General features: G+C 41.3%; 1 protein-coding gene across 2 annotated transcripts in view; it reads right to left on the reverse strand.

Moving 5' to 3' along the window:
* Window positions 1-11,818: 11,818 nt before the first annotated feature.
* Window positions 11,819-22,576, reverse strand: part of PCP4 (Purkinje cell protein 4) — a 73,947-nt gene continuing 63,189 nt past the window's right edge. For both annotated transcript variants that reach the window (XM_081198851.1, XM_081198852.1), the window contains one exon: window positions 11,819-12,176. In XM_081198851.1, the coding sequence (XP_081054977.1) occupies window positions 12,049-12,176 (128 nt within the window). In that variant the 3' untranslated portion in view covers window positions 11,819-12,048. The remainder of the gene's footprint in view (window positions 12,177-22,576) is intronic.

Below are 22,576 nucleotides of genomic sequence, written 5' to 3' on the forward strand. Positions count from 1 at the left end.
AGCAGACTTCCGTGGATCCTTGATGAAGCCCACCAGATTCAGCTGATTTACCTTCATCAATCCCTCTACCGATGGATGTCACTGTCTCATGCATGCCAGTGTAGAATCTTCTGTTTCTTCCTTGCTAATAACCACACAGAGACAGTTTCCTAATGCCTGTGACAAGCCATTCTTTTGAAACCACTAGGTATGGCCACTTTTTCAGACACCTCAATGCCAGTAGACATGTGAATTTGGAATTTCATTGATATTTGAAATCCATTGATTTCAGTGGCGCTTACCTCCCCCCCCCAAAAAAAAAGTGTGCTCAGAATCACAGCCTCAACCACTATTTCCTCATTTTTATCTTATTTTGCGGCTGGAGGCGTATCTGATTTGAATTTCTTTTGAACCCCTCTTTCTATGTGATTATAGTGCTGTCTCGTCTTATGTAACGAGTTGGTATATATTTAGTCCTACTGTTTAATGACTTAACTATAGAAAATCAATAGCATTTTGAATGTGTGAAAGGTGCATTTTGATTGCTTTCACTTTGGTTTGAGTACAGGCCTTTCAAACAAAGCAGTCACTAGTAACGATTTTCTTCTTTCTCTCCCTCCACACAGTAGGTTTTGTTTAAAAGCTCCTCAGCTAGTTTAGCAGAATTATGGCTATCTATGGAGCACTGCTAAGGTTTTGTTTTGTTTTTTAATTATAGTGGTGTTAAAATATGCAAATGTTTCTAGAATAATTGGGATCTCCCTAACACCTCCTTATTGTATCCATTGGTGAGTAAGTTTCACTTAGTGGAAAAGCCACGTCATCGTTAAGAATTCTTGGTTGAGTTTTAGCTGAAATCCTGGATCTGCAGTAGCATCAAACTCCATATTAGAAGCCCAGGTTGCATTCTTGGCTGTGATCCATACTGACTGACCTACTACTGAACTGGGAAGAGCCTTCTGGCTGTTTGGGTGCCACCTGGATTGCTGCAGCTGCTCCCTGACAAGGAAAAAAAACATACTCTGTCTGGCAGATCTTGTGGTTCTTTACCCCAGATTCTGTATTTGCTTTTATACATTGTTTCTTTCATGCTCCCTTATAACTGCCTTTTACTTCAGGTGTGAGGAACCAGGTGTCGTTGGCCAGTGGATGAGGTTCATGGAGTTGTAGTCCAGCAACTGAACAGTTTCAGGTTTCCCACCCCTGTATTACTTCCAGATGACATTGTGCAGTCCTGGCAACTGGCTGGTAATTACCTAGATTTTCTGAATCCATGGAGCACTTCTCAAGGATTGGCCTTATCACTACCTCCTTCAAGGAGGCAGAGACAACTCCTCTTGCACAGAGATATTAATCACCTCAGTGACCCAGCCAGATGTCCTCTCCCTGCTAGTTTTTTAAGACAAGGGAGGCCAGAGTGCAAGCAGTTGCCCTGACCAACCCAAGCACCTTGTCCATATCCTTGAGCCTTCCTAACTGAAACTCATCAAACACAACAGGACTAAACAGTGCTCTGGACACCGCTTGAGATTCATCTGCTGTAACATTGGAGTCAAGATCCTAGTGGATGCAAGTGATTTTATCCTCAAAGTGCTTTACAAACCAGTCACAGTGAGCTACTATCAGGTCTGCCACCTCCTGTGGGCCAGACCGCCTTGCGCTACCTGGAAAAGCTCTGCTGGTTGGCACAATGAGAATGCAATGGAGGCAGCAAAGTATGCCTTCTTTGTTGCCTTCACTGCCGCTAGGTAGGTTGAATGATGAGCCCTCACCAGTGTTCGATTGCATTTAACCAGAGTTTTCCTCTACTCGTGTTCAAGCTATCTCCCCGCTTGTATCCCCACCCTAAGCTCTGGGGTATTTTGTAAGTATAAATGCAAATTTAGAAATACAGTGGTACCTCGGGTTACACACGCTTCAGGTTACATACGCTTCAGGTTACACACTCCGCTAACCCAGAAATAGTGCTTCAGGTTAAGAACTTTGCTTCAGGATAAGAACAGAAATCGTGCCCTGGCAGCGCGGCGGCAGTGGGAGGCCCCATTAGCTAAAATGGTGCTTCAGGTTAAGAACAGTTTCAGGTTAAGAACAGACCTCCAGAATGAATTAAGTACTTAACCCGAGGTACTACTGTAATTACTAAAATTATAATTCCAAGCTGTATGCTTCCAAGCTCAATTTGAAGTGCTGGTTTTGACCTTTAAAGTGCTTTACGGCTCAATATCTACAGCAGTGGTTCTCAAACTTTCTCCTCTGGGCCACACTTTCAGAATAAAAATTTGCACACGCCACACCATTATTTTTTTATTGATAAGAAATACATTGGAAAACAAAAAGAGGCAACTCTTAGCAGTGCTTGATTTATAACACAGAACACAACAGCTTTATAATATCATCATGGGATATCCAGAAAATATAAAACATGAATCATTCCCAAAATATAATTATCAATGAGCCTCTTACATATGTATCTTAAGTACCGTATGTATATAAACTCAATGAGAGATGTGAGCTTGCAGTATCAGTTGGTGCTCTTGCTCTCATTTTGCAATGATATCCATATTCTACAAAAAAAAAATTATACTATACTATACTATACTGAAATATTTAAATGTTTCTTTGCTTCTTCTTGAATTTTCCCACCACACTTGCCATCCTCTCCTGCCACACCAGTGTGGTGCACCATATCCTTTGAGAACCACTGGTCTACAGGAATGCCTCTCCCAGTATGGACCTATCCAGCCCCTTAAATCTCCACATGAAGCCTTTCTCCAGATTCCTCCTTTGAGGGAGGCCTGGAGGGTGGTGACAAGGGAGAGGGCCATTTCAGCTGTGGATTCCCATCTGTGAAATGCTCTTCCCAGTGAGGTCTGCCTGGCACTTTCAGCACCAGGTAAAAACATCCCCAGGTCTTTGCAGAACTGAGTTAATTGTGTTTTATTGTTAGTGTGCTGTTGCTGGGGAAAGTCATTATTTGAATTATAAAAATGTTAATATTTATCTGAATTCTTTCTTCTTCTTTTCTTAGGTAACAAGCAATTAATCAGCCATCAATTAATCAGTCGTCGTCGCCATCACACAAATATACCATAGTAGGGAAGGTTGGGGTGAGAGGTTTGCGACACAATAATAATAGGATGAGTTTTGGGGAACACAGCATGAGAGAGAAGGACTAGAACTCAACACCTTCTTGTGCACGACATTTCATGGGCCTTTAGCTTTTAATGTCTGAATCACATGAAGGGATCCCCATGGGGCTCACCCTACACTCCAGTGTCATGCAGCATTCCTTCCCATAGTGTCCATGTGTTGGAATGTGGACATCTGGAGAAGGAAAACCATGTTCCTTGGCTGGAGCCCTTCACCACAGGAATTCCAGCTCAAGTGGAAATCCATGGGCATGGAGCTCTACCATGGATGCATCTGGTGATACTGTGTGAACAGGTTGTGCCTTGGCAACTACAAAATCGTTGCTCTATGTATGGATCTTTGATGGTCATGCTTTGGGGAACTAAATGACCCAGCTGGAATCAAGGCCATTGGGTATATATGGGTACTATGAAAAGACTGAGTAATTGCACGGATTGGAAATGCACAGAATATATAGGGCTTCTTGCACAGCAGGCTTTTTATCAGATCTGTTTACTGAAATGGATTTCCAAATAGCTACTGTATAATCTGCTTCAGGAGGCAATACATCAGTTTGCTGACTGCTTTGAATTTGTTCCAAAATATCTTGGCTGCCTGGATTCAGCAGTGTAAATATGTCAGCGAAGATATTAGCAGGAGTTATGAATTGGGGAGAGGATGGAGAGGGAATAGTTTGAGTGAAAATAAAATAGATTTAGTACTTGTTCGCTCATTACATTTGAGGTGGAGATGATCATGTTAATCTCTAGAGAGGTCCCGAGAGAGATCGTTTATTGCCAGCCGTGTTCACTTGCTATGCTTGTGGTAGTTAATAGCAACGTTAATGGTTCAAATGCTGTAACAGACCCATAGGGTTCAAGCAAAGTGTCGTAGGGAAACCGTCAACTCTTGTTATATTTGAAAACCAAGAGGAAAGTCAACCTCAGATGAGCATTTGTTCTGCATTGTTCTGGATTGTACTCCCAACATTCAGCAAGTTTATATATCAAATGGATCTTGTGGTGCTGGGGGAATTTGATTCATTTATCATTTAAATATGAATCTACCTAATTTGCTCTTTCTAAATCAATATGAGAACCAAAATACAGCAGTCTTTCAAAATTTGCCCTTCTCTGAATTTTGCAAGGCAGTTCTGCAGCCAAGCAATGTTTTTTTTTTTAATGTCTATACTAGAGTTATGTGTGCATAAAACTGCATATATAAGTGAAAACAACTTGCAACAATGCATTATATTACGGGAAATTGTGTTCCAAAAATTCGTATATTAGGGGAAATTGAATGCAAACGTGTATATTAAGAGAAATGCATACCAAAGTGCTTTCATTAAAAAAGAGGCAAACTGGAAATGTAGAGAATTTAACTTAAGATTGGAAAAATGCGAACCCTAAACTGACAGATTCACCCATCCCTAGATCTAGCAACAAACTCAAGCCCAATATGAATTACACCAATGGCTACATTTAAAATGAATTAAAATAACTGAACATTTCAATTGACAAGTAGCCAACTTTATCTGGCAATTAGAATTCAAAATTCTTTTGGTAAATTCTTAGGGTACATGTGCAAAACCCAGCAATATTCCCATGAGATTTCCATGAAATTTCATTGGAAGAAATAGAAATTACTTCCTTCCTCTTGGCTCAATCCACAGAAACATGAGGTATCAATCAATACCGACAGGGGAGCATTATTGCCCCTTTTCTGGGCAATAGCAGGTCGCCTGGCAACGTAAGACCTGTGAGGGCACACTATGCTCAGTGCTGGCAGAAACACACTACAGGTACATTATGCTCAATATCCTTAGAACTGAACTGGCACATGCGGCTACACTTCCAGTTTTCGTTCATTAATTGCAGGTGCTGGGTGTGATGGACAGAACCTGGGTTATCCTCCTGGAGAACCTGTAACCAATCATGGAAGGGTGAAGAAACAATCAATCAGCAGGGAGCGAAGAGTAAGAATCAAAATGACCGTTTGATTGCCAGATAGGCCTGGCTAGGGAAGTAGCTTGGGTGGGTAGGGGTATGTTAGGCATGACAAACCAGTTTAAGCTCCTTAAGGAAAAGAAAATATCCTAGGAAGGGGCTAGAGGCATTTCAGAGGCAAACAAATAGCTATTCTAGGAATTGGATTTATAGAAACAGTCTTACAGATGAAGGTTAGAAGTTCTTAATTACATCTGTAAAATATGTTTTGACTGATACTAAATACTGTGCCTTTACTCAATAAACCATTCAGCTTTATCCCTCATGGAGTACTTGTTAATAAAATTCCAGTTTCTCCCCCATTGTGCCTCATCTTTAAGTTATTCCCAATTCAAGAAATAGGATAGCTTAGTCGGTAGAGCAGATTCATGGGTTCAATTCCTGCATTGCAGAATAAAACTTCTTGTTATAGTTAATGCTACCACATGCAAAGAGTTTCTGAATTAATTGTTTCTAAGTCTAAATCACCCCGATCCAGTCATGTTGCCTCACTCCCAATTTTAGTGAGGGAGTCTGCCACACAAGAAAGGCCAATGGGGACATTTTCCCTTAAGTCTTAGCCACACATGGAGATATTTGATGTGGCACAGCTGGGAAGGGGAGGGGTAAACTGTCCCTCCCTTCATGCTGGGATCCTGATAACAATCAGGGAGAGGGAGCACCTGTAATCAATGAAAGGAAAACAAGATGTCACAATTCTTCCCTCTGGTGAGATTTTCGTACGCATTTGCATCTTTGGCCCTAATGGACCAGCCTCCACTGACTGTAATGTGTAGCTTAGTCCTCAGGTTGCAAACCTGTGTGCACTTAAATGGGACTAAGACCCACTGAACTCAACAGGGGCTTTCTCCTCTGAATATAGATGTATATAGACTTGTACTGTAATACGTGTGAGAGAAAGGCACACATTTTTGCACAAATATTTTGGGAATCTACTGCAACCCATCTTTGCCCTGTGGTATGCTACTTTCTGCCTGCAGTCTAGGACTGTCAAAGGATGCAATAATGATTAACTAGTCAGTTCTTCAGGGATACGCCCACACTCGGCTGAATAATTTTGCATAAAAATGTGTGACTGCATTTGGATGTGTGAGGAAATGAAGCAGTCAAATGTTATTTACAGATCTCCAAAGCCTCATCTCAAAGACATGGAGCACATCTGCTTGTGTAGGGATTCAAGGTACAGTTGCCAATATTTATTGACTTTTTATAAAGAAATTGGCTAAATAAACAAGGCATCTGGGGAGTACAGATGCCAGAAGGTTTTTGCCTAAGCTTGGGATTTTGAAATGGCTGTATCATGTATTTTACAAATGCAAGGGGATAATTCTTACAAATTCTTCAGAAGTCAGCAGAAAAAGAAAAAGGAAAACCCTAACACTTCCAGAGTTTCAGTTACAGATAGGTAGCCGTGTTGGTCTGCCATAGTCAAAATAAAAAAATTCCTTCCTGTAGCACCTTAAAGACCAACTAAGTTAGTTCTTGGTATAAGCTTTCGTGTGCATGCACACTTCTTCAGAAGTATCTGAAGAAGTGTGCATGCACACGAAAGCTTATACCAAGAACTAACTTAGTTGGTCTTTAAGGTGCTACAGGAAGGAATTTTTTTATTTTGACTTCCAGAGTTGTTGGTTTTCTCCCAAGTCAAGCTTTAGCTGATTATCTGTTACACTGAAGCAAAGTAGGAGGGATTTTCATTCACATTTAACAGATGGCCAGAAAGATGTTGGAAATAGTTTTGGGGTAAACTATGCCAGGGGATCATTTTCATTGCTGAGACTGAGCTCCAGACACTCATGCTCTTCAAACAGTGCTTAGGTTCACAAATGTATCCTGCTCTTGTCAAAAATAAAACTTAACTGGCTGTAAGGGAATTCCTATACACTCCAGCGGAGCTGCTATCTGTTAGTATTGAGTTGATCTCGAAATCCTTTCAGTGTCAGTGGATCTCTAATAGAAAATTGTGTCTGATGAAGTGGACTCTGGTGCATGAAACCTTAAAAATTGAAGTGGGTGCTGTAACTGTTGTTTGGGGAAAGAAGAGTTTCAGGGCCCTCAGATGAACTTGTTGGAAGGTAAGGTGATGATTCTATACAATTTGTGGGTCATCTCACCTTTCACCTGTGTTTTAAGGTAGTGGATTTGATTTGGTAAAACTTAAGGCTGGTTTGGAAAGCACATCAGTGGTGCCTCGCAAGACGAAAAGAATTCGTTCTGCGAGTCTTTTCGTCTTGCGATGTTTTTCGTCTTGCGAAGCACGGTCCGTCGCAACTGCGCCTCTTCAAGCGGCTTTAAAAAAAAAGCGCAAGACGTTTTCGTCTTGCGAAGCAAGCCCATAGGGAAATTCGTCTAGCGAAGCAACGCAAAACTGAAAAACCCTTTCGTCTAGCGAGTTTTTCGTCTTGCGAGGCATTCGTCTTGCGGGGCACCACTGTAATCTCTTTGATGCTGTAATCAACTCCACAATCTTGAAATGTGGTGGTGACCATAGGATGGATTCCAGCATCAAAGAGACCTCTGTACTTTCCAAACCAGTCTTTTATTTGTGTGGAGGTTTTAGAGAGCTTCTTCAATCTGTGGACTCTATTCTCCTCCGTTCTCAGGCCAAAGGAAGTGGGTGTTGTTGTTAACTGGGTGTTCTTGGTTTCTTCCAGAATGCTATCAGACAGACTCTTGTGGATCTTTATTTAATCACAACCCCTGCCCCTTATGTACAATTTTCCTCATGCCTGCATACACTCTGCTGTTGACCCTCCTGCTAAGAATTGGCCAGATTCAATACAGCACTTGGCTCCTGTGTCTTCACTACTTGTGTAGAAGGGAAACTGTATAGAACACTTACGGTATATTCTCTTTCCCACATTTAAAACACCAACACATCATCCACAGCTCGTATTGAGTTTGCTGGACCATTTACCCCGCCTCAGAATAACAAGATGGTGTCCAGAATATTTCATGTATAAAAGCTGACTGGATTGGCAGCTGGATGATGTGATGTGATGTGATGTGATGGCATCCTCAATTTCTCCTCCTGAAGGGAGAAGACTAGTTAGGGGACAACAGCCAGTGGCACATGGAATACACAACTCTATCCTCCAGCAGATAAAAATGACTAGAAATGGCTCAGGAGGAACAGCTGGGGAGCTGCCACCACTCCCCAGCACCTGCCACCCAAGGCCATTGCCTCACCTAGCCTAATGGTAGGGCCCGCTCTTAGCATACCATGGCCTTTACGTTGCTTACATATCTGCCCGCCTCATCCGCTATGCCAGGTATCTGCAACCTTTTCAGACCCATGAACCATTTTCAAACTAAACATGCATTTTGGGACCCATTTCTTAATCTTTCACCATACATTTGCATAGTGGTAGTGCACCTGCTTTGACTCACCTAGGATCAGCCCATGACCCACTAGTGTGTCACAACCCACCAGCTGAACACATTCTGTGAGGGGTATAGTTTGGCCCAGATACCATTCTGAGGGACTAAATGCTGTGGCTCTTTTCATTCTGTACTTTGAGTGTAGACAGTGCATAATACAGCTGAGAATGGCTGTGTACTGTACCAGTTCCCAGCAAAGAATATGGAGATGGGAAGCCCCCCTTCCATGCAGTTTTCAGAGAAACATGGTGATGTAAAATGTGTACATTCTCAGCATAGGAGCCAACGTCAAGGGGCTATGGTCCCTTTGGCCCCCCATAAAACACTTGAGGGGGCCACCCCCCAAGTTGATGAGCATTGCCATTCAAATGGGGTGTGTGCCATGTAATGTGATCAGTTGTGTGGGGTGGGTTTTCCTCCCCCCCCAAAAAAAATGTTTTATTCAAGTTGGCCCCCCTGGATCTCAGTCAACACATGTGAAAAAGAGGGCTGGATCAGAACAACCAACTCAGGTGAGTTTCTCCATTTTCAAAGTTGCTGGCCTACTGCTACTGCTTCAAATGGCACACACCTTTGTGTTGTAAAAGAAAGAAAAGACAGAACCCTCTGCCAGTCACAACACCAGCTGTAGCCATTACTGCCTCCCCACATTCAAAAGTCATTTGATATTAATCCCCACTGTCACAAGTCCCCACATTCTCCCCTACTCACCTTTGTAGTGGAAGGAGGTTCAGAGAGGCATTCCCAGCTGAATCATTATCATTTGCTTCAGAAAAGTAATGTGTTGTCTATCAAAATAATTCACCTATATTTGTTTGAAATATGTGTACCACTGCATGTTCAAGTATACGAAAATGGACTGGATAGCTATCTTTAAAGAGAGAAAGTGAGATTACCAGTGTCTCTGTTTACTTAATACTTAGCTCTAATGCTGGCCTCAGTGCAATTCGTAGGACCTTTGAAATCACTAGGTAAACATATTTAGACGGCCCTTCCTGTAATTATAGTGACCTAAACCGTGCACCAAAGCATTCATCCTATTGTTATATGGAGGGAAGCTCCTCTAGGTTACACTTTGCAGAAAGAAACACAGAGTAGTCATTTTATTGTCATGCCAGAGGTGCTGTTACAATCTCCAGTCAGAAATGCATAGGGCATAAGGCATGGGTAGGCAAACTAAGGCCTGGGGCCAGATCCGGCCCAATCGCTTTCTAAATCTGGCCTGAGGACATTCTGGGAATCAGCGTGTTTTTACATGAGTAGAATGTGTCCTTTTATTTAAAATGCATCTCTGGGTTATTTGTGGGGCATAGGAATTTGTTCATTTCTCCCCCCAAAATATAGTCTGGCCCCCAATAAGGTCTGAGGGACAGTGGACCGGCCCCCTGCTGAAAAAGTTTGGCGACTCCTGACATAATGCAACACAGTGGCTTGTGTCAATGCAGCCACACCACCATCTTGTGACTGACAGACGCTGGGAATGCATGACACCATCCCTTTTCTGCTGCCTTTCTTTACATGATCCCACCCAAAAAGGAAAGGTTACTGCTAAATATCAAGCATATAAGGTTGTGCTGATATAATATTTTTTTATTGGCTCACCTTTGATATCTGCCAAGTAATCTGTGAGTCTGCATTTAAATGCAGGAGAAATTCAGTAAATGGCAAGCATTATAGGACAGCTTTCTATTAACTTGATATGCCCCACTTTTCACATTGAATGGCTTCTGACTGCTGTTATGGCAATATAACTGTCAAAGTCAATAATTCTAGAAATAAACCATCTCCATAGCTCTATTTTCAAACTAGAAGTTCCCATTTCTCTATATTGATCTGTTGTACATTTAGAATATTGGAATAATTTCATTGTATTATATTGAATGTAGCAGTATCTTGTCTAAACATTGTGACATTGTGACAGTTGTGACATTGCAATCCAGTTGTTGCATGCCACCTTGACTGGTGTGTCTATCAAATAAAGAAATATTTTTTCCTTGCATCTATTTGTAATTATGAAGTAATATTCAGGATATCGATCTGATTTAGATAAATATTTATGCCTTTGGAAAGAGATCCAGACATTGTTTTAAAATGTTAAAGCAGTCGTATTTTTAAATATCACAACATCATTGCATTTCTATAACTTTTTAGACCAGAAGTTGTGTGATTGACTTCTTATTGGGAGCTCGGAAGAATGGTTTGTCATTAAGTGGAATAGATGGTCATCATTTGGCTGGAGCCACATTGCTGCCAAGCTGGTGAATGTTCTAAGGCAAAAGCAGTAGGAGGGTAATGGATCAGCTGTAGAGCACATGTTCTGTATGCACAAGGTCCTAGGCTCAACCCCTGGCATCTCTAGGTAGAGCTGGGAGAGTCCCGTCTGAAACTTTGGAGAGCCACTGACCATGTAAACAGTACTGAATCAGATGGTCCAACTTGGTCTAATGCAGCTCCTACATCTGTTTGGGTGTATCTATTATACCACCAAACTTATACCAGTTAACAGCAAAGACCTTTCCCAAAGAATCTTGCAAATTTTAGTTTAGTGAAGGTACTGAGAGTTCTTGAGCATCTCTGTGTCACCCCAAGCTATGTTTCCCAGGAAGAGGGTATGACTGCTCCAACCGGTATAAGTCCACAGTGCTGATAACCTTGAAGTGTTATGGCCTTGGATATATAGAGCTTATGTAACAAGTATATGAGGGGAGGAAGCTTATCTAGGCTTGCAGATGTCAACAGGGTATTGAGAGGAAATCTCTAGTGGTTAGTGTGTTGTCACAGTGCAGATTGGGATGGGAAAAGGATGAAGCAGAACCAAGATTGATTCCAGTTGTCCTGCACTATGTTCCACCAGCATACTGAAACTATTGGTGCGCCCTCTGGAGAGCAACTGTGTTGATATTATGTTGTTTCTTAGGGACACATTGATCCTTGGATTCTCTGAGAATAAATTAAATACTTTTGGTGTATCCATCTTCTTCTCTAGACAGTGACATATCCCTCAGATCTACACAGAGCCCCCTCCCTCTACATTCCCTTCAACACCACCCAGCTCACCATGGCATTCTGCACATTCACCTCATTAAGGGAAAATATTGTCCATTGTCACATATGGCTGGCATCTGGATACACCAAACGAGGTAAGGTGAACTGAGAGTTTATGCTCTCATTCCTCAGCAAAAATAAGTTGATAACATAAGGTGCTGTGTTTATGTCTCCAAGCTTTAAGTGAAGAGGAAAATAGGCATCTGGGCTGCTTTTAATTTGTAGCACTGGGCTTGCTGGATTAATATAACAAGACAGATCAAGGCTGACAAGTTAAAGCAACTTCATCCTAACGTTTTATTTGAACATCAAGGGAAATGGTGAGTTGCAGAAGAATTGAGATTGGAGATAAACATACAGATGAAGTCACGCAACAAGCATACTTGTTTCAATACCCGCCGATGGACTTTTAAATAGTGGGAATTTCTGTACATGCATCTAGATTTATTTATTTTTTCATTTCCTGACAGACCAGGAAGTGGTGATGGTGGGAACTGTGAGGCAGAGACTAAGATTTGGACCCGTCCTTTTTCTTCTGGAATTTCCTGAACTGAGACTGTATCGCCACTGCAGCTTTCTCTGTCTCTGGTGCATCCATGTCTATATCAAAGTCCTCTGGAACTTTCTTTTGCTCATCTGTGCCAAAACAAAAAACAAATAAAGGTCACCACAACTTGACACACATTTCAGACAGAAGAAACAGGAGGTGTAGAAGAAGAACCAGATGCGGAAGAAGAGTACATTTTATTTAGTTAGTGAGATTTATTTTGTTTTTAAATGAGAAGTGTTCTTAGGAAAATCTCCGATTTTCATTGTATAATCTTCCTGCACAATTCAATCTAATGGCAAATTAACTGATAAGGCATTCAGGTATTCCTCCTTAGGCACATTTTCAACTTCTTTAACACCTTAATTCTTTTAAAAAAACAACACATTAACCAAAATTTATCACATCAACCAAAACCCTCTACTAGTATATGCTATATATTTCTGGTGTACATTCTCAGTATATGTTCCAATATCCTTAACGTGACTCTGCTTATAAGTAATACGTGCAGTATATCCTATGCATGTTTACTTAGAAGTAGTCCCAATGAGTTCAACTGAGTTTACTCTTATGTAAAAGTGCATAGGATTGGATTACAATTGTACTCCCTGACAATAGTTATGTACATGTGTATATGGTGATGGTAGTGGGAAGAGTTACACAATTCAGATTTACACAGCACACTCCCAGGTATTCTTTTGGAAGGAATTCCACAAGCAAACATTTAAGGCAATAAAGCAACACTCTGGACATGTTACTGAAATTGCAGCATGTGTTTAATGGATGGATGCTGCTGTTGTGAAAAATGCCCCTTGACCGGCATGAACACAGCAGCAAAGCTCATTTTTCCTCCAAACCTGTCTAAAGTAGACATTTCAAGGAGACACATTTAATCAGCTCTGGGGTTGACAATACAACCTTTCACAGCTTGTTGAACCTCCCCCCCCCCCCATTCTTATGTACAGTGCCAAGTAGTGCCAGTCTATTTGCTCAAAATGCTTCTAGGCTGCCATTAAGGGTAAAGGGATGCTTCTCAATGTAGTTTTCTAATAATATAAAATATAATAAAATATTTAATAAAAGCCAGCCATAAAAACAACAAACATCCAACACACACACACACACACACACACACACACACACACAACTACTAAAATGCATTACACAACTACAGCAAAGCCCATCTGCATGAGAACAAAACAACTCCAGAGAAAGCAGGCAGAACCTAAGTAGGTCTTTAGAGCTTTCCTAAACACCTAAAATTCTGAATTGACAATGGTGGTTTCTATCTTTTGGATCTGGCAGTGTGGGCGGCAGGGAGACCAACAATAGGTGGAGCCAGAGTCAATGACATTCTTTTTTTGTCCATATCCTCCTCCCTCCTGCCTTCTTCAAAGGCAACACTAAACTGGCAGGCAGTGCCACCCCATGGAATGGCCGTAAGGAGAAATCAAACAGGTGGATGTTGACTGAGGGCAAACTAAGGTGGTTGGGGCACCCTAATGGACCAGCCTCCACTGTGTGTGCGCGTGTGTTTGTGTGTGTGTGTGTGTGTGTGTGAGAGAGAGAGAGAGAGAGAGAGAGAGAGAGAGAGAGAGAATTTTCAGTTAGTATCTTCACTGCCTATTGATCTACTCATTAAACCCTTAATTCTAGCTTGTGCTGTAATCCAAACTGTAACTTTCTCCCTACTCAGCCTCCAGACAAATCTAGCCATTTTACTGCCACAGTTATTTCTCAAATGTTTTGCTTGCCCAATTTGACACACAAAAACTATTCCCCAAGGGCAAATAAAAACTATCTGATTCTGCCAAACTATATCCTGACACAAATTTTTATGTTTGCTCCTAAGGTCCAAGGAAATAAAGGTTTCATCATGCAGGTGAAAACAAACCATTCTGCATGTCTGAGAAGGCTGTACCATAAAAATGTATCTTCTTTAGGAAACAAACCTCTTATTTATTCATGCAATAACAACAACATATTTAAAGCTGCTGAAGCAAACTAAAATGTAGATCATATTCAAATCAGTTGGCATCATTTCATCACCCCAGCACCCTATTTCAAATGATATAACTGTGGAAGTAAATGAGCTATTCGGTCTAGCTACAGACCAAATATATTTGCTTTATAATGTGTTTCTGTACAGCACAATCAATAAAAAGGGGATGGATGGATGGCGAGCAAACTCCTGAGATATGCAGTGTGAGTGTAATTACTCATGACCAAGCCTTCAGCTAATTTCTTGATTTACTCTTTAAGCTGGAGCTCAAATGAATGATGGCAATATTGGTAAATGAAAAGCAGTCACCATTCCTCTCTAGAGTCATGAAGACAAAATAATCTGTGCTTTTATGTGTGCCTGTGTTTAAGCGAGCTTTCCAAAGGTTTGTTTTAGAGAAACAAACATTGGAGGGATGAAATTACACTACTGGATCATTTGTCCTACTCAAATTTCAACTTACTATAACTGAAGGATAGAATTACAGTAACTGGTCTGGATTGGTTCAAAAAATTGTGTAAGACAATACAGTCCTTTGAGCAATAAAGATTATTTGCCATCTTTTGTTCCATACATTGTCCGACATGGCACTGAACGTGAATACAAGGTGGAGCTCCTTTGGCTAGACAGATGTAAAATGCATGAGATTCATCATACATTGTCACTGATACCTTAGACCTGTGCTTCAGCCATGATATTTTTGTCTTCCTCATGCTCTTCACCAAAGTTCCAGTGCCAATTTTCATAGGCTGCTGCACATACAATCCCTCTCCTCCATCTATAAACAAGCCTCTACAGGTGAATTTGGGGTGTGATCTAGCCAGTCAAGCACTTGTCTTATGTCCCATTGATTTCAATGAGAGAAACTTGAGAACTTGATCTGTTGACTAGGACATATGCAAGAAGTGCTCAAGACTTTACGCTTTTAATTTGACTGAGCAGCTCTCCCACTGAAATCAACAGGAGATTGTAGGGTCTGAGCCTGTAATTCTTTTTAAGAGACCTTTTCAACCTCATAGATAAATAGTCACATCTCCCAGTAGAGGAAAACACGTGCAGTATTTGCATGAGCTCTTTGGAAACATAATAGGAAAAGGAATGTATTCCTTACATTGCTAAAGCGAACGGCTTACTTCTCTCATGATATTAATCACTAGGACATTTAGGAACCACATAGAAATCTTCAAGGAAATGCTCCAGTCAAGGAAATGGTGAAATTGGATTTAGCATTCATTTATTTCTGTGGGCTCCATGCTTTCAAAACGTTTGTAACCTATGGCTGCAATCCTACATACACTTATGCATGAGTAAGTCCCACCAAACACAGCAGGCTTATTTCTGAGTAGGCATGTGCAGGATTGCACATTTAGTGATGCAGCATCCATGTTACCCAGAGGGCTGCAAAGACTGCTAAGGTCCAATGTGACAATGGCCCTAGAAACTTGATCTACTCCCTAGGACCTGGGCAAGAAGATTCAGTAAATGTACCAGGTGGACTTTGCTCAAAGCTTTTAATGTGACCAAGCAATTTCCCTAAAGGAGTTGGTGACCAGAGCGTATTCATATTATCCATTAGCATCAAGTAGAATGATTCGATATATCTACTAAAAAAGGGAAAGAATAGAACTTCCTTCTATTAAACTGCAAATTACACTTTGATCAAGGAGACGACTGCTGTTAGTCAATCTAAATCCCCTTTTGCTTGGCCTTACTTGGGCAGTGCTGTATTCTTATCTCATGTGCAGAATTAAATTTTGATAAATGTACAGTAGGATGGTTGCTCTGTTCTGAGATTTAGAATGTTATTTCAGTTCAACCCTTTGAAGTATCTGGCTAATCATTTCTTCCCAGTTGTAATAATGAGAGAGCAGGGATTATATATATACACACACATACCAGTGAATAATATAAGCATAAAAATGAGAAATAAAAGTAGTCATGAAATCAATGTATAATATTACATTTTAAAACAGTCTACAGCCCAATAGAGGTATAATGATCCCCATCCCAAAACTATTGACATGGTGAAAAATGTTTAGCTTTTTAAATGCTAATTCAGAGCTGCTCAACCGGGAATTTATTGCTTCTCTGCAATGACATTAGAAATTTTAACATGGCCAGAATAATAGGCCTGCATCTTACCATTGCTGTATGTCATTATCACAGAGTCAGCATGAGTGTGAGAGAGAGAAAGAAAGAAAAACACTAACAGTCCAATTCCAATGTCCCTCCACTAAAATACAACTGCATGGGTTGAATTGAAAAGATCCTAGGATCTACACAAGGACATATTACATAAGGAACTAACACAGACTGGCATTTCGTTAAGACAGATGCCCTACGTTCAAGGAATTAAAAGCAAACACATCACTCAAGAAACTTAGTGGACTGGAGCACAGTATTGGAGAGCCAGTGTGGTGTAGTGGTTAAGAGCGGTAGTCTCGTAATCTGGGGAACCAGGTTTGCGTCTCCGCTCCTCCACATGCAGCTGCTGGGTGACCTTGGGCCAGTCACACTTCTCTGAAGTCTCTCAGCCCCACTCACCTCACAGAGTGTTTGTTGTGGCGGAGGAAGGGAAAGGAGAATGTTAGCCGCTTTGAGACTCCTTAAAGGGAGTGAAAGGCAGGATATCAAATCCAAACTCTTCTCTTCTTCTATTTGCCTAAAGGAAAGTGTAAGCTGAAAGTCCCATTTGTACACAATTTGCAGGACAGAGGAGAGTTGCATGATGCTCTGACTCCATCTTCAACAGATGATGATGACAGTTTGAGAGGATTATTGTGTACCCAGGTAATTCAATTAGCTGCTAATGAAACACTTTGTATCTTCATATCTTATTTGACTGTAATCCCCTGTGGATGGCACCAGCCACAAGTGATATAATTTAACCCTCAATGAGATCTTTAAACAGGGGTAATTAAACATGTAATTATATATTATCTAGACAATTACCAGCAGAGAATGGCAGATATGCCATTTCTTTGGTTTTTCATTATACAGGGCCTTAAACGTTGAAGCCTGGCTTGATATCATAAGGAGGCAGTCCATCAAGATCTGATCCTGCTAAAGACCTTTTGAAATGAATGGTCATAGTGTAGAAGTATAAGACTGGACTCTACAAAGCATTTACATGGGAGCGAGCAAACAAACAAAACAAAACACAATATTATATTATATTGATGTTTTGTTTTGTCAAGGTAATGGACGATCCCTTGTGGACTCAGTTCAGTTAGCCGTATTTCCACAAAATGGTAGGTAGAGACAGCACAAAGTCACTATGTCACAGCACCAGCCTAGAATAATCAATAGCTGAGAAACAATTTCTCTGAAGTATAGTTGGTAGAAGACGGGCACTTTTCCAATACAGTTAGCATTTGTGCCAGCAGAACTGGCAAATGGTATGCTGAAGTGAACTGAAGCAACCCAATGATAAAACCTCAAGCAAATATAAGGAGCACAATTCACACACAAAAAGTTACAGCTAGCAAAATGCAAGCCCATTTTACCAATCTGTCAGGGAGCTAAGAAGTGGGGTAAAAATGTTTCCTCTTCCAATGCATTGACCTAACTTTGATGTGGCTTTGTGCTGCCATCATGTAGTCCAATCTGAGTGATCGGATGGCACTGTCAAATAATCAAATCTAGTTGGATGTGTGATGCCAAGGTAGTGTATTGCCATTGTGACCTATGACTGACTTACGAAAAAGGTGTTTAAAAAAAAATCTGTCAAAGCTGAAGAGCAGGAAAAGATGGAAGCTAAGAACACCACACAAAAAGGGGTAAAGAAAGGATGGGGTTGTGGCATTTTTCACCTCTCTCAAATCCTCTTTCATTTAGAAAATACTTGTTGTTAAATATTCACAACAGTTAACTTAAACAGTCATGTGTCATCACGGTCCATGTATTCAGAGTGCCAAAGGATACTGGAACTAGTCAGGTATGATTGGCTCATAATCTAAGTGAAAGTCCTTCAGCCTAATTAGAAATATATGTGCTCCTTTGACACGAATCTATAAATATTGCCTTTTTATTCTATCGAGAAGGAGAGGCAATCAGTAGATTAACAATGCTGAACAATTATGTCTTTATTTCCCTTGGAAATTGTTCTTCTATGGACTCCTAGGAAAATGTATCTATGAAAAAGAAGAAGAACCCTACTGGATAGTGTTCAATCTTGTTTCCAGAAGTGCATTTGAAGTTAGAGGTTCTATTTAACTGCAATGACTAATTGCTGGTATCCAGTATCCTTTTAAACCCACCTAACTAGTACCCATCCGCACAGCTTGTGGCAGCAAATTCTGTAATTACATTATGTGCTGCATGAAATAGTGTGTCTGTCCATTCTGAATCTATTGCCAATCAGTTCCATTGCTCTACCAATGATATAAATATTATGGAGGAGAGTGTTATGATCCGTCTGTAGCTCAGCGATGAGTGTAAGATAGAATAGGATCTCTGGGTGTTTGGAAGGAGATAAGCAAGGACTTATGAGTCCCATTTGTTAAACAATGGTAACACCATCCTCCACCCCTAATTCATACTGCCAAAGTAAGAAAGTTGGGAGGGGGTAACCAGGAGTGGGGTTTTGCATGGAAAGACTGTGAGCTCTGCTTAGTTCTAGTGCTCAAAACAGATCCCTAGACTCAGAATTCTTTTGTTCTAAGCATATTTATTTTACAGCAGACTTCACTTGATGGATCTAAGGGTTGTGGGGCAGGGTGAGACACTGGAGGCCTCAAGTCTGACGATCCCTGCTGTACAAGACATGGAAGCAAGGCTACTAAGACAGCAAGGGAAACTTGCGCTTGTAGCACTATGGACAGCTCCTAGTGAGCAACTTGTGCCTATCAAGATGAACTGAAGCCTTAAGAGCTTCTGCCTCTAGTCCACCCCTTCCAAGATCTGCCCTCTGGCTTGAAGATTGCAGGCAAGCACCCTGGCCTAAAACCAGGTGCTTCTCCTCCCTGTGGCCACCTGCTTAGCACATCCCCAACAATGCTGGGCAAGAGCAATAGGGTGGGGTGCCCAGGCCAGGAGCCTAGTCCTGTTCCCCACCCAGCAGTGTGAAATATGCCATGGCCATGCCACTCTCTGTTTACTTTATCCACACCATAAATAATTTCACAACCTCTTTCATGTTCCTTCTTAGTCATCTTTTTTCTAAACTAAAAAGCTCCAAATGCTTCAGCCTTTCCTTTTATGGAAGGTACTAGAAACCCTCAATCATTTTGGCTGCCCTTTCCTGATCATGCTCTGCCACATCATTTTTCCCTTTAGGTGGGACAGGCAGAATGTCACAAATTCTAGTCTTTCGCCAGCTTCAGTTGTTATCTATTTGACGCTAACATGCTGCCTTGGCTCTTTAAAATTACAAATGGCCTGAGACAAGAATTGCCTCCTCTCTGCTACCACCAACACGAGAACCTCAGTCCAACTCAGAGGTTTCCTTCCCTGCCATCAGTGTCATGGAGGGTGGGTACCTGGAAGCTGCAAAACCCAGGATTTGATGTGGCTTCCAAAAAGAGGTTCACTACACCCCGTTCCAGACACTTTTGGGTGGGCTGTGAATACATTTTTTTATTCTGGTGGGCTTTTCCAGAACTGTACCAATAATTCTTTATAAGATGTTGCTACTGGTTTCATCTGTTATTTTAGTCTTGTCTAGTTTTTCTCATTGGTTTTGGGAAAGTCTATTTTCAGTACTACATTGTCCATTTGTCTTATGTAGTTTCCAACTTCTGCAGTAAGCCATGAAGAAGTAGAAGGGCAGTATAGAAATGAATACAGAACAGAAAAAAAGAACTGTGCACATTATTTCAACTGTGGCTGTGCCATCTAGACTTACATAAATGCATTGCTTCTCCCAAAAAATCAGTTGCTTAGTTGAGCAATGGTAAGAATGTTAGATGAGCCTGAAGGATGAGGCCAATGGCCCATCTAGTCCAGCAACAACACTCTGCCCACCTGTGATTCCCAGCTTATGCCAACGCCCCTCCTTAGTATCAACATCTCAAATAATTTGTTGTCAGCTGCCAACTTGGGTACCTGACAGCCCCCGATTATACTGTCAGATATAATTTCCTCCTTCTCCAGTTTTGGCTATATTTAAACAGGTCCTTAACACTTTTCTTGGCCTGTTTTGGTTACCTTGAATACCCAAGCCCTACGTTACATTCACCTCATTCTCTAGATTTTGGTAAAGCCAAATAAAGGGAGAAATTAAGTTAACATTGGCATCAAATTTACAAAGTGTGGTATGAATAGTCTTGCCCGGCCTATGTTGTTGAAAGAAGGGGGGAAATAGGAGCACACTTTAAATGCATTCTGTGGAGATTAATGAACACAGTGCTGTGTGGTGAAAACATTTTATTTAATCTAAAAAAGCTTTTTAGTTAGCCATAAATCAACGTTGGCCAACATTTTAAAAGGTGCTTCTTATTATGGATCAAATCCAAAGCCCATTAAAAGAAACAGAACATCCCCTATAAACTATGCTATTTAAGGAGCAATGCTGTAAAAGCTAGAGAACATATTAACAAGGATCATGTGGGAAGCTGCCTCCATGTGACAATTAACTTTCACTGTGGCCACAATGTTCAGAGCTGGTCATTGTGTCATTCTGGCACCAGGCACAGGCCCCATCTGCACGATGCATTCAAAGCCAAATCATCTCACTTTATAAAGAGCAAAAGCTTCCCCCCAGAGAATCATGGGAAGTGGAGTTTGTTAAGGGCACTGAGAGTTGTTAGGAGGCCCCTATTCCCCTCACAGAACTACAATTCCAGAGCACTCGGATGATTGTAGCTCTGAGGGGAATAGGGGCCTCCTAAAAGCAGCCTCAACAAACTTCAGTTCCCAGGATTCCCTGGGCCTAAGCCATGGCTGTGTAAAGTGGTATAATATGGCATTAAATGTATAGTGGAGATGGGGCCACAAGCAGTTTACACACCACCCTCAGCCTCCTCCTGGGGCTGTGCGCTCTCTTTGCAGGCATGGTGCAGTCTACACATTGTGACTGTGGCTGGAATGAGCCATCATATGGAAACCCTGGGCAACCTGTGGGCAAATGGGCACATGTGGCCCTTGACCTCACTTCATGTAGGTGGCAAGGAGAGCAAAGGGGGGCAATGGAAAGAGAGAAATAGAAAGGGAGAGAGAAGGGGTGGCACACCTAATTTTTTGTGTCTATGTCCCCAATGCATCAGAGGCATGTGTTCCCTGGTGGGAATGCAGTGCCTGACAGAAAAAATGTCCCCCCAGGATTGCTTTTGAGTGTGCCATCCCTGTGTGAAGACTGAATGTGTGCTCTGAGCATGTGCAATAGAGGTGTGATGGCTCAGACCTTAGCTTGTTGGGCTTATTTCTGCCCTTGTTTCTTGATACAATCGCCTCTGCAGCAGACTTGCAAATAGCCTCTCGCCTGGGGTGAGAAGACATTGCTTTCATTTCAGCAAGCACTCTCCCCCTGGCTTGCAACTTTTCCAAAATGAGAACATGGTCTGTTAAAAATTGCAAAAGGAAATTGAGCATGCTTAAGAGGGTTCTTAGGAGGTACATTTTCCTTACAAGGCAAAGTCTACAGTTTTAAAAAAATTCCCAAATACAAGTTGTGCCTCATATTTGCTATAATTATGATAATGATAATAATGGAACCTATCTTACATCAGTGCTTTTAATGCCATGGTTGCAGCTTTCAAATGAATGGGACAAATTATTGTTTTGTCCTTAAAAAAAAAAGATAGGCAGGATGTATTTTTTAAAAAAATATGTTTTTTTAATGGTATGTTGGGGTTTGCCATCAAGTGGCAGGCAAAGACTTCTGCTTCCCTGTTCTATTTTTTGGGGGGCATCACTTTACCATAATGTCTACTGCAGGGTAAATACCCAGTTGTTTTCCCCAACTAGCCTGTATCCTGATATATGGAAAATTATTAAGATCTGCCCTCCAAGGCATGTTGTTAATGTTACTGTTACTGAGATCCTTTCCCCTCCCACACACACCAGTTTTATGAGTAGGGGGTTGTGCTAAATTTGAAAATACTTGAGACTCTTCTCGCTACCACCATTATTGACTAAAAAGTTACATTTAAAGCATTGCTCACATGTTGTGATGAAAGCAATTGTTATTGTGAAACGTAATACAGTGGTACCTCGGGTTACATATGCTTCAGGTTACATACACTTCAGGTTACAGACTCCGCTAACCCAGAAATAGTGCTTCAGGTTAAGAACTTTGCTTCAGGATAAGAACAGAAATCATGCTCCGGCGGTGCGGCAGCAGCAGGAGGCCCCATTAGCTAAAGTGGTGCTTCAGGTTAAGAACACTTTCAGGTTAAGTACGGACCTCCGGAACGAATGAAGTACTGAACCCGAGGTACCACTGTATGTGGAACCATTGTTCTGAAAGCAGTGGATTGGCTACACAACATTGACATGCTTCTTTTTTATTCTCTTCTATATTTCTTACATTTCCACTTGGGGGTTGCC

The sequence above is a fragment of the Podarcis bocagei genome, assembly GCF_964188305.1.
Source record: "Podarcis bocagei genome assembly, chromosome: 6".
Classification (NCBI taxonomy): Eukaryota; Metazoa; Chordata; class Lepidosauria; order Squamata; family Lacertidae; genus Podarcis; species Podarcis bocagei.